The sequence below is a fragment of the Xyrauchen texanus genome, chromosome 21 (genome assembly GCF_025860055.1).
Source record: "Xyrauchen texanus isolate HMW12.3.18 chromosome 21, RBS_HiC_50CHRs, whole genome shotgun sequence".
In the NCBI taxonomy this organism is placed as follows: Eukaryota; Metazoa; Chordata; class Actinopteri; order Cypriniformes; family Catostomidae; genus Xyrauchen; species Xyrauchen texanus.
The window spans coordinates 13,975,367-13,992,615 of record NC_068296.1 but is presented as its reverse complement, the minus strand read 5'-3'; the positions used below and the strand labels follow the sequence as shown (position 1 = coordinate 13,992,615).

General features: G+C 38.5%; 1 protein-coding gene across 1 annotated transcript in view; it reads right to left on the bottom strand.

The window, feature by feature from the left end:
* Nucleotides 1-17,037, bottom strand: part of LOC127662010 (neprilysin-like) — a 48,399-nt gene extending 31,362 nt beyond the window's left edge. Inside the window, exons 1-4 of the mRNA XM_052153022.1 lie at nt 16,749-17,037; nt 5,197-5,367; nt 3,041-3,076; nt 1,630-1,791 (exon numbers count right to left, since the gene is read on the bottom strand). Of these exons, the coding sequence (XP_052008982.1) occupies nt 1,630-1,791; nt 3,041-3,076; nt 5,197-5,367; nt 16,749-16,809 (430 nt within the window). The 5' untranslated portion in view covers nt 16,810-17,037. The remainder of the gene's footprint in view (nt 1-1,629; nt 1,792-3,040; nt 3,077-5,196; nt 5,368-16,748) is intronic.
* Between the last annotated feature and the right edge of the window lie 212 nt (nt 17,038-17,249).

The following is a 17,249-nucleotide window of genomic DNA, read 5'->3' as shown; positions in this document are numbered from 1 at the left end:
GAAGAGATATGTTTTGACATTCACATCACTGCTTGTGTACATGGACAAGCACAGACTTTCAGGTTATGTGACAGCAGAGATGAATTTGACCCCTGGATCAGAGCTCCCCACACATCCACACACCTCCCTCCTTTCCCAGCCTCTCTTAGCTTCTAACAGCTCTAGTCAAACCATACACACTTACCACTGCCCTCTCAGGTCAAGTATTCCTCCCTCCACTACTTGGAACATGATCATTAGCACATATGTTTCCCCATCCACTCCTCGTCTAAAGTATCTCTTGACCCCGAGGGCTGCTCTGGAATTGTCCCTATAAAAAATCAGTGCCCATGCTGGGACTAATAAGCTCCTCATTCCTAGTCAGACAGAAGAGCTCTCGTACCTCCAGGAGCTGAAGGTTCTTCTCAAATTGAGGACTTGCATCGCACAATGTCAATTCACTTAATGTACATCCCCATAGCTAAACATCAACGATCTCTACATTATTCACGACACACTACAGTGCTGTCAAAATGTCCAGATTAAATTGTATTTGTCTGAGAGGTTTCAGTGCTAGCATTAAAACCTGTTGAGGTGCACTGTGCCGTGTGCACAGAGAACAAAGAGGCAAAGCAATAAACTTCAGTCCCACTATAAATAACTGAGAGTAGCCATAACTAAACTTTAGCTAAATTGGATTCTAGCTGTTCTTACTTGCTGTTTTAAAGACTAAAAGTTTCTAACGAAACTCACATCTGATCTACAGTGGAGCCCAAATGTCTGAGACCACTGTGAAAATCTGGAAGTCCAAACCTAATTTAAACCTGGTGATAAACATCATGTTTTTGGATTTTTACAACAAAGAAATGTTATCGGAGCATTTTCAAATCATGCTGGGATCAAATTAATAATTTGTTTTGCTTAAACTTGCCAGCTTGATAGTAAGTTGTCATCACAGCAAAAGGCATTCCACATACTAAGACATTTTAAAATGACTTTTAAAAAATTTGAAAACTTTTGCAAAAACTTTTCACTCAAATGATGATGATACAATTTGTAATGAAAACTGCAAACACTATTTAACACTGAGGGTTGCTACCAATATAGAGCGTTCTAAATTGATCACTAATCAGGTTCATTTTAGTTTGGATGCTGCCTTAGAAGGCAACTGCCTATGTAGGCAGCAGATAGCAAAGCTCACTATGTTTTGGAGCAGAGCCATAGTGTACATTACAATATTGTGATAGAAAGATGATCTTAGTTAGAGATGGGTAGTGCACATACTCTTGAGACGTTGCTAGGTGGCACTTACAGTATGTGCAGGCAACCTGAATTCAAACACCCTTCTCCCTAATGTTTCCTGTAATTTCTCCACTGTCGTATAATATTAAAGGCAAAAACATATATAGAAAAATATATTTAGGTGTTCTTGTCTACTTTAGATTGTGAAATGTCCTTTAATGGGTGATAATTAGCTCTACAACCCTTGGTAGCACACTGTAAAAAGTGGTAACCTGCTATTGTTACCTTAAATAGGTATTTCTAACTGGTCTAACACTTGAAATCATTAAAACCAATTAATTAGGATATTACCACTTAAAGCACATTTTAAAGTTAACACTTGTATAATGTAAGATTGTGTAGTTTTACCTTTGAGTACCACCTCCAGTTCATCTCTGAGGATGTCAAAGGTGCTGTAACGTGAACTTGTCTCAGGTATGATGTTCTTCTTAAGCCAGCCACCACAGGCGTACTGGTAGAAGTTTTCGCACGGATTCACATTGGAATCCATGTTCTCAATAAGGCGGGATGCTATAATGACAGGGAACAGTTCAGTTATGCTCAAATATCATGAATCCACAAAAATGTCACTTTCCATGAATATATGGCCCCAAAAATGCTTCCAAAAAAGTGTTTTTTAAATTTAAATCCCTGAAACAGTAGACACCAAGAGTTTTAAAGACATAAAATTCCCAAATCACATACTTATGGTCTGTTCTTTTTACTCGGTCACCCGAAATGGTACTGCACCATTTCTATATTAGACTCATTTGCACTCACAGGCTTATCCAAATTTCTGTCCAATAACATGCTATCTAGATTGGAGAATGTCCTATCCCACTATGGCAAGCAGCAAATCATAGTTCATGGCTATTATTATTTTATTTTATTTTTTTAAACAGTTTGAGTAATTTCTGGAAGAAAATAAACTATGACAATAAATAAAGCAAAATGTTTGTTTGATTTATTTTTTACAATAACTTGTAAGGTAATCAGGTTTAATGGCTGAGCTTGAGCGCAGTCAACACTGCAATTTGTGTAAAAATTAAGAAGATGGAATGAGATCATTGCTGTAGGGCGGGTCCAAATAATGTCACTGCTTGGGTAACTCAATTTCAATGAATGTTACATTTTTGTAGTATTACATTTTATGAAGAAAGACATTTTTGGTAATTAGAATTAGTTTCAAATTTTTTTAATACAATGAACTGATTATCAAATCAACAGATTATGCCAAAATTATGACATTGTTTTTTGTTTTGATTTTATCCCCATATCTCCCAATTTGGAATGCCAATTCCCACTACTTAGTAGATCCTCATGGTGGCGTGGTTACTCATCTCAATCCGGGTGGTGGTGGACAAGTCTAAGTTACCTCCACTTCTGAGACGTTTAATCTGCACATTTTATCAGGTGGCTCGTTGTGCATGACACCGTGGAGACTCACAGCATGTGGAGGCTCATGCTATACTCCGCAATCCACACACAATTTACAATGTGCCTCACTGAGAGCATGGATATACAGATGTGTTTAAAAGTATTTACTTTTCATGCTAGGTTAAGTTTATTTTATTAATAATATTAGTTTCTATTCTAATATCTAAAGGTTCTCACATGCCTTCCCAAAAACATATAGCCTCCAATGCTTATACATAAAATTAAGGAATGGTAAATTGTACCTTATTCATGTGGCCAAGGATCTCCAATAAATAGAAAACAAAAATAGCTTGCCTTTAGCAAGTAATAAATCATTTGCAGTATGTTGTAAAAATATCTTTACCTGACTGTGTGCAGTCAGCTGTTACGCAAACTCCATCTACAAAGCATAAACAAACACAGATGTCAGGAGCAAATGAACACCATTAATAATTCAGTTTATAATAAATCAAGTATCCACAGTATTTTTAAAGAAAATTTTCATCAATGGCTTATCTGAACTCTGTCCAAAGAAAATTCTCTCTGTACATATACAGATAATCTATCAGTAGCTCTCGCTGTGCTAAGAGGCATCAGCATATACTGTAGACTCCAAGCTGACACTCTCTGGCCTCAGAACCTACCGCCCTGCCCTCCCATCCAGACTCCTGTGGATGAGAGGAAGAGCATGTGGAGATCATCTCCGTATTCTGTATTCTATCTGCCTTTGCTGTTTAAACATTTATCCAGCACATTAATAGCTGATGATTGGGCGTGAAAGGCAGGGTTCAGTGAGTCTCTAAAAATTTAATCTGCTGCTCTGAGGCCTCAAATGAAGTAGGAATAGGGGCGTAAATGAGTAATCAACTATGATGTAAGGTAGCTATTATTTGGGGAAACACCAACCTGTGGCAGATTTTTCAGGAATGTCCTGGGAAGATAACCAAAGGACCAAATGAACTTGTGGGCTACACAATTAGTCGGAAAAGGAAGATTATGTTTATGGCTGCAGCAATTCTAATAATGAAAACCAACGTTTAACAATTACAACACTGCATTTAAATCTACACTTGTTGTGTCAAAGGTTTCTATTTACAAAGCATTGAGTATTCTAACCAATCCCAGACATGTCCTTTAAGCAATAAAAAGGCAATGGTGGATCAGAGACCCTTAATTTAGTCTATAGTTCAGTAATAGTCCAATCAGTGAAGACAACCTATCCTAATGCAGATGTTTTGTGTTTCACATCTGTTCAGTACAGTGATCTGCACATGGAATTTAGTGCTGAAGAAACATCTCCTGAACTCAAAAAGAAGCTTAAAGGGATAGTTCACCCAAAAATAAGATTCATTCTCTCATAATTTACTCACCCTCATGTCATCCCAGATGTTTATGATTTTCTATTGGGCAGGAAGGACAATTTATGGTAAAAAATAGACATAAACATTGATCTGTTTTTCACCCACACCTATCATATCTCTTCTGAAGATATAGATTTAACCACTGGAGTCATATGGATTACTTTTATGCTGCTTTATGTGCATTTTGGAGCCTCAAGATTTTTGATACCCATTAACTTGCATTGTGAGGACCTACAGAGCTGAAATATTCTTCTAAAAATATTTTTTGTGTTCTGCAGAAGAAAGGAAGTCATACACTTTTGGCATGAGGGTGAACTGATGAGAGAATTTTCAATTTATGGTGAACTATCCTTTTAAGAACAAAAGCAAAAAGCATAATCGAATTTCTTACATGTTGCGCAGCTTGCTTGCTATGTAAATGTTGAGATACACTGCAAAAAAATGACGTGACAAAACTAGAACACTCCCAATATAATTAACAAGGCTTTAATAATCAACATTATTAATCATGATTACAATATCAAGAGAAATAATCGACATTTGGATTTTTGTAATAATCATGCAGCTCTTGTGGTCGATATATCAAGTATTATGATATATTCATAATAAAAATGATTAAATATCATTCTTATGTTTATTTAGAATTAACAGTCAGTGGGAAACATGCCTTTTTGCATTTAATGTAGCACATCTTGGCACCTGTATGGTTCATATTACGCCTCCTCTAACTAAAATTAAACATATACAAATATAGAGATATTGAATATCATGAAAAGGTTGAAAAATACTTAGATAAAATGTTATCATACTGTATATATCGCCCACCTCCTTCTACCAAGAAACTAAGGGCCTTCAGCCATACAGTAAATTTCATGCTACTCTCGGATGAGTTAGACTCGAATTATCGTTTGTGGTATCTTGACATTATTTGCATGTGTAAAATGACTTCAGCAAGATCCAACATTTGCTCCATGTACTCTTTCAACTAGCATTTACAAAAACAATAAAAAAGCCAAAACCTTAATAATTTAGAGTATTTCTGGGGATTTAATTTCCCTTAGCCAACTGATATTTCAACCTCAACAATAAGAAAACAGCCTCAAAGCAACACTGCCAGTAAAATAGCCATACAATTCTGAAACAATGTATGTGCACTCACCTTTGCCACTCTGTGTGATGAAGAGGATGATGAGAGCCACAATAATGACAAAGAGTAAAGATACAATCGTCAGGAGACCAATCTCCAGTGAGGTCCAATGGGGCTTTTTTTTCTGGGTGTTATTGTCGGCCATGGTCTGCTGTCCCTCTGGGGCAGCTTGTAGAAACTCACCTGAAAGAGTTTTAGAATTCAATTAACTTTTTAGCATGTTGTTCAAAAGCAGTTTTACCACCATTTCGTAAATTTTAGGCCCCAATTTACAAAAGGTTTGTGTGTATGAAAACATGTGCGAACTTGATTGCACGATAATAAAAGGTCTGCGCTGATCTACTGCACTTTTAGATGCGCAAAATAGCACATATTGGCCATTTTTGCATGTTTCCCCATAATTATTATGCAATTTAGAGACAGTCCTCCAAATGCTCATAATAAAGAATGGTCTAGATGCAAATTAATCAAATTTCACCCGCAAAGTGAGTTATAAAGCCACATGTCACAGCCACGCCCCAGACTGCTCCATGCCTTGTCACAGCCAAGCAACACACTGCTCCATTCCATGTCACAGCCAAGCCTCTGGTCCACAGTCCAGGCCCGCCTCTGCACCACGGTCCAGGCCCGCCCCTACTCTACCTTGGTCCTCAGCCCCATCAGCTCTGACCCTCGAGACTCTCATGGCTAATTAGATTCCTCCGGTAGGAGGAAATCTATTGTTATTGACGGATTTATTATTATCATCATTAATATTATTATTATTATTATTATTATTATTAGATTCCTCTAGTAGGAGGAAATCTATTGTTATTTGACAGTTTTATTATTATTATTATTATTATTATTAGATTCCTCCGGTAGGAGGAAATCTATTGTTATTGACGGTTTTATTATATTTATTATTTGTATTATTATTATTATTCTCCTTGAGCCCCAATATCTCCAAAAGTCACTGGTCAAAAATGTTCTAAATTGGCACATTGATACTACATGCCAACGGGTACCCCCTCACCAAGAATGGCCCACATTCACCCATAAGTGCCACAACAGGCCACGCCCAAAAAAAATATTTTCAATGTGATGGTATTTCCACCCCATTTGTCCAATTCTTCTGAAACTTGGTAAACATGCCTCATTTCTCATGGGGAACAAAAAAGCCTCAAGGACCCATACCTTCCGCCATGATGGATTTTCCTGTACAGTGAAAATGTGGGGAAACCTACAAAACTCTTCTTCTCCTGAACTGTAGCTGAAGCTGAAATTTGGTATACATGTGTAGAATTGATGTCTTTCAAAACGTTACTTAGAGAAAAAATTGAAATTGTTTTTCAAACCTAACAAGCTTCAAGATGAGATCACTCCGAAGTACTGCTCAAAGAATGGCCCACATTTGCCTTTAGGGGGCGCTACAAGACATGCCCAAATTTTTGAGGAGGAATCCGCATTGCTGCTTGCAGCTATATTAATTATTATTATTATATATCTTTTATTAAAAAAAATATAATTTTTTCACAAATTAAGCTGAATTTGTAGGCTATGTTAACTGTGGAATATGTTATTAACTGTGGTTTCTCCTGGTATTTCTGATATTAATATCTGCATGAAACAGAATTTTAATTTGTCTGTGCATATATAACATTATTTAGAAGAGGTGTCAAGCTAAATGTGAAATGTCAAGCACACATTTATCAGTGAATAATAAATACAAATTCAAACATTAAAAGAAGTGAAAATAAAATTACACCATTATTTAGTTAAATAATAATAATAATGTTAAATTTATATAGCACCTTACCAGAGGTGGCACAGTTTAAAGAAGAAGAAAAAAGATGGATCATGTTTCAGTTTCTTCGTTTTACTTCAGGAGGTATATTCCTAATAAAGGAATCCTCTATGGAGCATTTAAACATTTTTCTTAACCAGATAATCGCTGATGTGAATATAAATGTGGTCAACTTTAAGAGATGGATAGATGAGCTCTGACGTGAAATCATCACTTCAGGTCAGGAATTTATATGATGCCGTACCTTAATGTTACTCTTGATAAGCTCTAGACACGCACAATAAACAGAGACCACAAACAGCATCGAGACCACGCCCATCCGATCTGAAATCACTGAAATATTTTATATATTATTCAGATTAGTCCGTTAGTCATTTTGAAGTCATTATTCGTGCCTTTACGAATAAGGTATTCGACAATGGGAACATCACTTGTATCGGCCACCCTGCTCTCTGGATATCGGCATCGGCTATTAAAAAATACATATCTGTACAATGTGTGCTTAAAAGAAGGATTCTCCTTTGTTTGTTTTTTTCTGCAGTGCATTTCACTTAATGCTACCAATCAAGAATGATATGGTGATAAATAACTCTCGTTTGTATGTTCCTCATCTCTAGATTATTAGTTTAGATCAACATCAATAAAAACATGGATAAATGAGCATTGTTTAAAGCAAATTTGTAGAAATTAACAGAGCCGCGTTGATTTGACTGACGGCCTATTGCGTAAGGGTTGTTTCGGCTCATGAAACTCACCTGTGATTGGCTGGATGGTCGCTCAATCATCCCAAAGTAACAAAACACAAAGAATAGGTATTCATATCCACCATTTGGTCTCGGTATGGGTTTAGCTTGGAAAAGTGCGGGGGACAAAAATCCCCTTTTTAAAGAATGTGGGGGACGTGTTATTTGCATGATTTTTCTTAGTGAATCACCCACAAAACACCCACGATGCTCACATGCAATATCATAGATTGCACAAGCGAATTAGCACCCGTTTTTTGAGATCTTAGTAAATCGGGGCCATAGTGCCAAAGGCAACTTGTGGCAAGAAAGTGGCAAAACAAAAAGCAAGAATCAGCTTGAATGGACAAAGGTTAACTTGCCCTTCTTCCTTGATAAGTCTGGTCTCTTTTAATAAACACATGCACCTGTAAAAAGTATGAAAACCTTTAGCTTGTTTGTACTGAAGTCACAGTCCCTCCTGTCTTTCTTCACAGAACTTGTTTGTTTTCCAGCATTCAAAGATGTAGGGTCCACACTCTGAGCTGTTAAGTTTATCGCAACAGGCAATTTATCATTGATCCCCCTACACCACACATGCCCACACACATAATCATGAGTTATAGATACACACTACCTAAAGAAACACTCATAAATATCACAAACACACACAAACATACCCTCACAGACTTACAAGCAGAGGTAGTGACCTGACTCTGAAGATTTGCAATTCCTGCTATGTTCTGGTTGAGATGATAGGACACCGACCTGGGTACAAAGTTCTGAAGTCTTCTTTTGAAGGAAACTATGACTTGACACTCTCTCTCACACACACACACACACACACACAAACAGCTCAGCATCACATGCAAATACATACAAACCTAGACTCACATTCACACCGCACCCCTCTTTACACACACAGTCTTGTCTTTTCAATTTCTGTAGTCCTAATGGAAAATAAAATTAAAGTCTCTTTAGCAACAGGGGCAGGTTTTCTGTTGGGTAAAGGAAGGAAAAATGTCAGGGCTAATTTGGCTAATGAGTCACTTGTGGCTAATTTGTAGTTCCAGGGGACAATGGCTCTTAAATCAGTCACATCTCAACTTCTACATGGGTTAGATCCAGCTGATTAATCTTGAGGACTTTTAGAGAAAAAAGTGTGATTGGTGTAACTATTTGAGACACAGGCTGGTTGTATAACTGCACTGCAGTTACTTGTGTTTAAGTATGAATGATAAACTTCTTGTGAAAATTTCAACTGAGGACAGACCCTATTAACCACACACTTGATCAGAGCACATGTCATGTACCCACTGATGAAACAGCTCATCTTTCATGTGTAAGCATTTGAATATGCAGACAACCTTGTCATGTCTTGTTAGTATTGCGTGACTAGTTTGAATCTTCCTTCTCTTTAAATCCCTGAAACAGTACACACCAAGAGTTTTAAAATCACATACTTATGCACTTTTTTATATCGAACTCGGGTCACCCAAAATGGTACTGCACCACTTGAGCACACCAACGAGTATACGGCTCTGTCACATCTGTACTATTCTATTCTATTTTGCAGCATAAGTAGTGTGAGTAGTGTGTTGACACTGAAAATGCAATTTAAAAAAAAGTACTAGGAGTACCCGGATGATGAATTTCTTCAACAGAAAAAGCATAGTGTGGAATATTGGTCTCAGCAGTCGTGGGGGTTCACTACTGAAAGGGGCAGAGTTAACTGGTCATGATGCTGGCTTGACAAACAAAATTTTAATTAATAGAAATGTGGCAACTAGCCAAAAGTCTGTGAAGACAGCACCTTGCAAATGTGAGTTGAATGCTTTACCAACACCTACTGTATGCAGCTATGTTGGATTGAGGTTGTCTAACATGCCAAATCTAGCCGCAACACATTGTGTGCACTTGAAACGTCACTTCCATCAGCTGTTAAGGGTGACTGCTTCCATGTAGTAAAAAACTGTTGATATTCCATGTGTTACAATGCTACACTTTATAAGTGTATGTACTAGATGGCCTAGGGCATAGTGTATAATGTAAGTGAATAGTGTATTATATGTCATTTGAGACACAGCTCATGTCTGTTAGCTTTGAGGAAAATATATATGTTAGGGTACCCATACCCTGACAAAATTAACTTTTAGCACATATATGCATTTCTATTTATGACTCATCTTAAACTCACAGGCTTATCCAAATTTCTGTCCAATAACATGCTCTCTAGACTGAGAATGTCCTATCCCAATATAGCAAGCAGCAACTCATAGTTCATGGCTATAATGTCCACAAAAAACTATTGGCTATTGAAAAAAGAACCAGCACCTTCATTATTTCCAACCTCAGCATCCTGTTTCAAAATGAAAATAACAAAAGATCAAAAAAAGATAGAAAACTGTGCCATTCAAGCCAATTCTTGGCATGTTAAACATTTTGCGTATGTGTATTAACTTACCAGAACGTATCTTAAATATTTATACCCCAAAAAAATTGGACACTTCAAAATGTATGAATGCATAGCATTAATGAGTTTGGGGTGGAACTGTCTGTGTGACTGACCAATAGATGATTGAGGGAATGTTTGGGAAAGCAGTTTGCATTATTTTAGCTATTTTGTTTTTGACGATAATGGTGCTGAAATTACACTTGACCTTATCATGGTAAGAACATCACTAAGGCTGAAAATGCATAGTATATGGTGTTGTAATGTAGTTTATTGTATGCCACATGTGCCTTAAATTAAATTAAAGAAAAAGAGAGTGATGTACTCTGAGCTGGATAATTGAGAGGCTTAACTGGCCACAGAGCTGCTCCATGGCATCCCACTAAACAGGAGTTTACATGTTTTCATTTAGAAATCCAGTCTTTCTTGCATGTGAAGAGTAAAGTCTCAATTTGCAATTATTTATTTATATATTTGTTTACTTATTGAATGAATTATTTTATTGGCCTGAGAGGAAAATGTGTTTTCTAAATTTTTGGTCAGATAATTACTTAAATGGAAGATTGAAAACAAGCTAATTTTCTTTCTTTCCAAATCTGATGTTTTCTTTAACATCTGTTCAACATCAGCTGTAAAGCAAATACCTGCAATGTGACATCCCTCACAATGAAACTCATTGGGTCTGTTCCAAAACCTAATGACCTTCCTCTGGATGCAGCATTTTAAGACATCATAGGCACGCTCCCGATTCGTAGGTTGTTCCAAAACGTTGGTATCTTAATTATGCCTCATAAGAAACCTAGTTTTGGACAGATTTTAAGGTAGCATCGTATGAATCCTTCCCCTGGTAGGCAATCCCAGAATGCACCGTGATGAGCTTGATGGAAAAATAAATCCAAGATGGCAGACAAAGTGAGAGAAACTGGATTATAAATATACTTCTAATACATTCAGTACTAATAAACATTTGTTAATGTTATATAAGACTGACAATTTGACCCAAAATGTGTGTGTACTATGCGTATTTATATTCATTATAGTATCACGTTGTTCCTCTCGTGTCACTTCTATTGAAATAAGTTGCGAGTCCACTGCCTGCGTGCGACGAGCGCTATTTGAATAATGCACAGAGCTGCTGCCAATGTAGGCAGGAGTCAGCAAGACAGCTTACTACGTTTTGGAACAGAGCAATTATGGGTAAATAGTTCTCTTTTCTTTTCTTTATCTTTATGGAGACATTCTAGGACTATCCCACAAGCATCCAATCTCACAACACTTTTATTTTTGAGAGTTTGTTAGGTCAGCAACAACTAAGCTCATCTGCAGTCATGGACAAAGTGGTGCTGGTATCTGTCCAAGCCCTGGTCTGTGATATTACCTTGAGTGGCTATGTAACAGCTTATGCATGTCCTCTGACTCCCCACTGTGGGCATGATCAGAGCTCAGTGCACAGCTGTTTTCCTTGTGTATCTAATAATGACTGTGGCAGTTCTGGAGAAAATCAGAATCATTGTCTTTATCTGCATTGAAAAAGTTCCAAATTCCAAAATCCAAACAACAGGCATAATCCTGACATGCATGGAGAGTCCCAGGACCCCCAGATGGGATATCGCCTGACGTATGTGCAATAGCAGGGAACCAAACGGCCTTAGTGGGAGAACTACTATCTGCCTTAAGGACTAAGGAAAAGGAAGACCTTTCAACCTAATCTCTTCCAACTCAGCCATGCTGGTGTGTTCACAAGCAAATCTAAAGAAAATGAATCCTGTTTTTAGTCTAGAAAATAATGGTAAAGAACTATAATTTTTTAATGGATAGTTCACCTAGAATTTTTTTGTGTGTTTTGTGTGAAATGTACTAAATATAGTGCTAAATAAGAGTTTATTATTATTATTTTTAGCAATATTATGCTTGATACTATATTAAATTGTGTGATATATTGGCATTGTATCGGTCTATCGGCCACCCTGCTCTCTAGATATCAGTATCGGCATCGCCTTTAAAAAAAAACATATTGGTCGACCACTAGTCCTGACTATATTTTGTGATCAGTTGAATGCACCTTTGGTGAATTAAAGTACCAATTTCCTTCCGAAACAGCAAAATCTGTATATTATTCCAAATGTTTGGCCACCCACCAGCGTACTACTGAACATCTTTTTTCAGGCTTGGAACAACATGATGTTGAGTAAAAGATGACACAATGTTTAATAAAAGTGATGTGTATAAAAAAACTTTTCGATAACAAAATACTTTCTCCTATCTCAGTTTAATATGCAGAGAAAACTATGAGTATTTGCAGGGTGCAATTTCCCAGCCTCTGCTTTTGATACCCACCAGACCACTGCTCTAGAATGAGAATGTCCCTGCTCCTAATACCATGGCTGAATCTGAAAATTAAGACAGCTGCCTTGCTGAATCACTGCCTAGTTAGTCATTGACTTTACAGGCAGCATTCGGTGTATAAAAGTAGCTCATAAAACATTGGTTTCAAAAACCATAAAGTAATTTAAAACGAGATCAAGTGAGCTTACGCATAAGCAAACATTTTAGTACCTACAATTATTAGAAATGTCATAAGTTAGGGGCCTGGGTAGCTCAGCGAGTATTGGCGCTGACTACCACCCCTGGAGTCACGAGTTCAAATCCAAGGTGTGCTGAGTGACTCCAGCCAGGTCTCCTAAGCAACCAAATTGGCCCGGTTAATAAGGAGGGTTGGGGTCACATGTGGTAACCCCCTCGTGGTCGCAATTAGAGGTTTTCGCTCTCAATGGGGCGCGTGGTAAATTGTGCATAGATCGCGTAGAGTAGTGTGAGCCACCACATGCTGGGAGTCTCTGCGGTGTCATGCACAACAAGCCAGGCGACTGTCTCAGAAGCGGAGGCAACTGAGACTTGTCCTCTGCCAACCGAATTGAGGTGAGTAACCGTGCCACCACAAGGACCTACTAAGAAGTGGGAATTGGGCATTCCCATTTGGGAAAAAAGGGGATCAAAATTAAATGAATAAATAAATAAAATATAATATATGCAAGGTATGCAATGCATAGGGGTGCCAGGTAAAGGGGGTCACCTGCGGCTCACTAAAGGTGGTACAATCAGCTAACCCCTCCAACATCATCCCCCCTCCCCCTCCCTTCACAGAAACATGGGACACAAAATGTAATTTTGCATACACGCTCGGAAATGTATAGTTGCACCCCTGGTACAGCTCATTGGTGTACAGACAGTGTACATCTGTAGCTAATCCACACTGTTTACACATCCAATCTTAAAAGGCTTTTATCATAGTAGGCTCCTGAATTAGACTACCTTTCAATGCTGTTCTACGTATTTCTACGTAAAAATTTCTGCATTGTTCTCCACTGCCAGTCTCAAATTGTTTCCAGGTTTGCTTGTGCAATACATTTTCAAAACTTTGTCTAACAATACATACACACTACAGTCTGTGTAAGGGAAATTACACAATTTCCTTTACACAATTACACACACTGGTTGAACAGACGCTTACACACTTTGCTATTCTGATTCATCTTTAATTTTGATATCTACCAGAAAGACTGGGGAGAAAGGAATTTACCCCTACATCAGGATAGGACCTAAACTAGTGGCGAAGGGGTGGATGGGGGGTGAAAACAACGCACATGACACGATAACCGACAGCTACAGATTTTTTAAGAAGATGCTGGATTATGATTGGACGAGACACCTGAACTGAATGAATGGTGTATGCTAGTATTAGTCTTCCTGACAGAACTGTGCAATACCCTTGAAAAGGATAAACAATGCTTAGGAGGTATTTGAGCCCTGAATAGGGTGAGCTTTGATTGTGCAATATCCTAGCCAAAGCTTTCGACTTGTCTGAGGCCTGAATAGCAAAAAAGCCAGGTCAAACTTTAAATAGATGACTGCCCAACTATTAAAATTACAATTCAGTTTTTGCCTGAAGCCTTGTCCATCCCAGAGCTAGCACCTGAAGCCTTGTCCGTCCTAGATCCAGAGCCTGAAGCCTCGTCTGTTCCAGAGCCAGTGCCTTAAGACTTGTCCATCTCAGAGCCAGTGCCCTCGGCCACGGAGGCCGTTTTCCAGTCGCTGCCAGCACTCCTGACCATGGTGGTTGTCGATGAGCCGGTCCAGTTCCCTGAGATTCTGTCTCCCACAGCTCCGCCCCTTGAGTCTTCCATGCTCCCCATAGCCTGGTTCCCCAGTGCAATGCTCCCTGACTCCCTTTGTACCTTACCCTCTAGTAACGCTCTCCCTGAGGTCCATGTTACCTTGTTACTTGAGCTCCCAGCTTCCTTGACTCCTAGTGCCTTGCTCTCTGAGTCTCCTAGTGCCTTGTTCGCTAAGTCCTCTAGTACCTTGCTCTCTGAGTCCCTAGATGCCATAACCGTGGAGAACTTGCTTCCAGTAGCTTCATCTCTAGAGCCTCCTTCTCCTTCGTCTCCGCCCTCTGAGTCTCCAACCGACCCCGCTCCTTTCCTGTAGCCACCACCCAAACCGCCGGACCCCGCTCCCTTCCTTTAGCCACTTCTCTGGCCACTGGCTCCGCCATGGTCTTCTGGTCCATGCCTGTCTCTGGGGCCCTTTACCTGCTCTGTCATGGCCTTCTTTAGTGATGCCTGGTCTGCCATGGTTTAACAGACATTCACCAGATCCCTTGTGGCCAGCAGAATCAGGAATGTGATGATGATTCACTGCAGGGTCTATGAACTCTGTGATCAGTCCACTCCATTCAGTGTGACTTGAGAATTCAGTTCAACACATTTTGTAAATGTGTATGATTAATTAAACCAATGGTTTAAAACAAAAGTCCAATTCATTCTCAAATCAGACCTCACTTATAGCATTAAGCTATCCTGGCTGAGATGGGTGTACAGATACAGTGTGAAGACTGAAAATAAATGTTTCTTACTTTGTGCCAAGTAACAGTATGTATTAAAGCAATCGTTAACCCAAAAATGTATATTCTCTCATCGTTTACTCACCCTCATGCCTTCCCAGATGTGTATGACTTTCTTCTGCAGAACACAAACTAAGATTTTTAGAAGAATATTTCAGCTCTGTAGGTCCATACAATGCACTGTACATGAACAATGTAATCAAGCTTGAAATCATGATCTTGCCTAGAACAATGGCAAGATGTACAGTGAAATGGGAGTTACATTTTGGTCTGCTTACACCCAAAAAAAACTGGATCTCTTCAGACGACATGGATTAAACCACTGACGTTATATGGATTACTTTTACGATGCCTTTATGTGCTTTTTGGAGCTTCAAAGTTCAGGTCACCATTCACTTGCATTGTATGGATTTACAGAGCTGGGATATTCTTCTTAAAATATTTGATTGTTTTCAGCTAAAGAAAGAAAGAAATGAGGGTGAGTAAATGCTGAAATAATTTTCATTTTTGGATGAACAATCTCTTTAAGGACAGTTATTTATTTGTTTATTTACTTATAGATTTTGTGAATACTCCAATTGAATTAATTCAATTAAAAATTCGATATGAAACACATGATCATTTCACTTCTTAGATCTCTTACCCAAACCTAAAACTTTTCAGCAGTGAAACTGTGCAGAAAGTAAAAACAAACAATTGCATTGCAACCCTCCCTAATTTTCTGTTTACTGTTCAATACTTGTCTTTTAAAACATGAATTCCAAAATACTATCAACATATTAAAAACACTATTGTATTATGTATTGTATTGTACTATATGTATTGGCCAATTATGAGAACTATTCAAAACTGGACAGTAAATGCTGATTTTAATGTGTTTAGGCAGTGGCCAAATGCATTAATTAAAGTTACATTGACTGGAAACCGGTTCTCCGGGTTTAAAGTCTTGTTTCTTGAAATTTCATAGTTAAATCTATTGTCACATCATTTTCAGAATATGTTCAAGAAAGATAGGGGAGCAGGTGAAATAAACTTTGTCACTATGATTTTAATTTTCCAACTATTGCAAGAAGCTGACATGATGCACTGCCATATCACTCTTGTGTTGAAACAAGCAGATAAACAGTGCAGAATGTTCTGCACATCCAACATGTGCACACAAACATACTCACACACAAGTGTGAAAGAGATTAATCTGGATAAAACTTCTCAATTGTGTATGGTATGTTTGGCACGTTTTAGCTATAGAAACAGTTTGACAGGGTCTCAGATGTAACAGACCAGATACATAATTGCATGAGTTTTCCAGTCTTTTATGTTTTTGAAAGAACTGTATATGAAACCATATCAGCAATTGTAGATTAGTTGAGCATGTCTTGTTGATCTGAACGCTCACTTTATCACCAAATGACTTACCATGTGTTTAGTGAGGAGGTGTCAGAATTATGTACTTTTCTACATCTCCTGTTTAGAGTTGGTAAAAAAGGCTTTAACGCATTAAGTGTAGAGCTCCTTACAAAGCAGTGCGTATTTTCATATATTGTAGGACATGGCAACTAATTGTGCGCATTCCATGTCAGTTATTGATTGAAACCAGAGAAAACCACTTCAAGGAGACATTTCCCAACCTGTGCCTAAATGAAGTACCTTGATCGGCAAGCTATGTTTCTATACCATGTGCAGTATGCGTAACAGACTCACCAGGTGTCTCTGGAAATTTGCGGTCGATGATATAAATGGGCATCACCAACCGATCAAACATCCATCAAATCCGTGAGAAAGATGCCCTCTTTCCAGAGAGCGTGTCACTCCAGCGGACGATCAATTTTTTATTTATTTTTTAAGAGTATGCTATTCTGGGTTCCTATGATATCGATTTGAAATTCGGTGATGTCAGTTCCCTTGACTACCTGTTACCGCGCGACAGCGGGATGTCCTCGTGTCACATGCAGTTATTATTTGGCGCGCCTAAAGCAAACATCTGGGGAAAACCTTGGATTTTTTCAGCGAAATGAACGATGCGAGACAACGGCGAAGTACTTAAGTTCAGCCGGTGTCCAATGTTGCCTCCCACGAAAGGCGGTGTTTAGGAGTGACTGAGATTGTCAGAAATGCCAGCGCGGAGTCGAGCGCGCGACTGTGCGCTGATCTAACACCAGATCCGGATCAACGCAGCTGTTCGCTCCTCTCAGCAAAGCGACG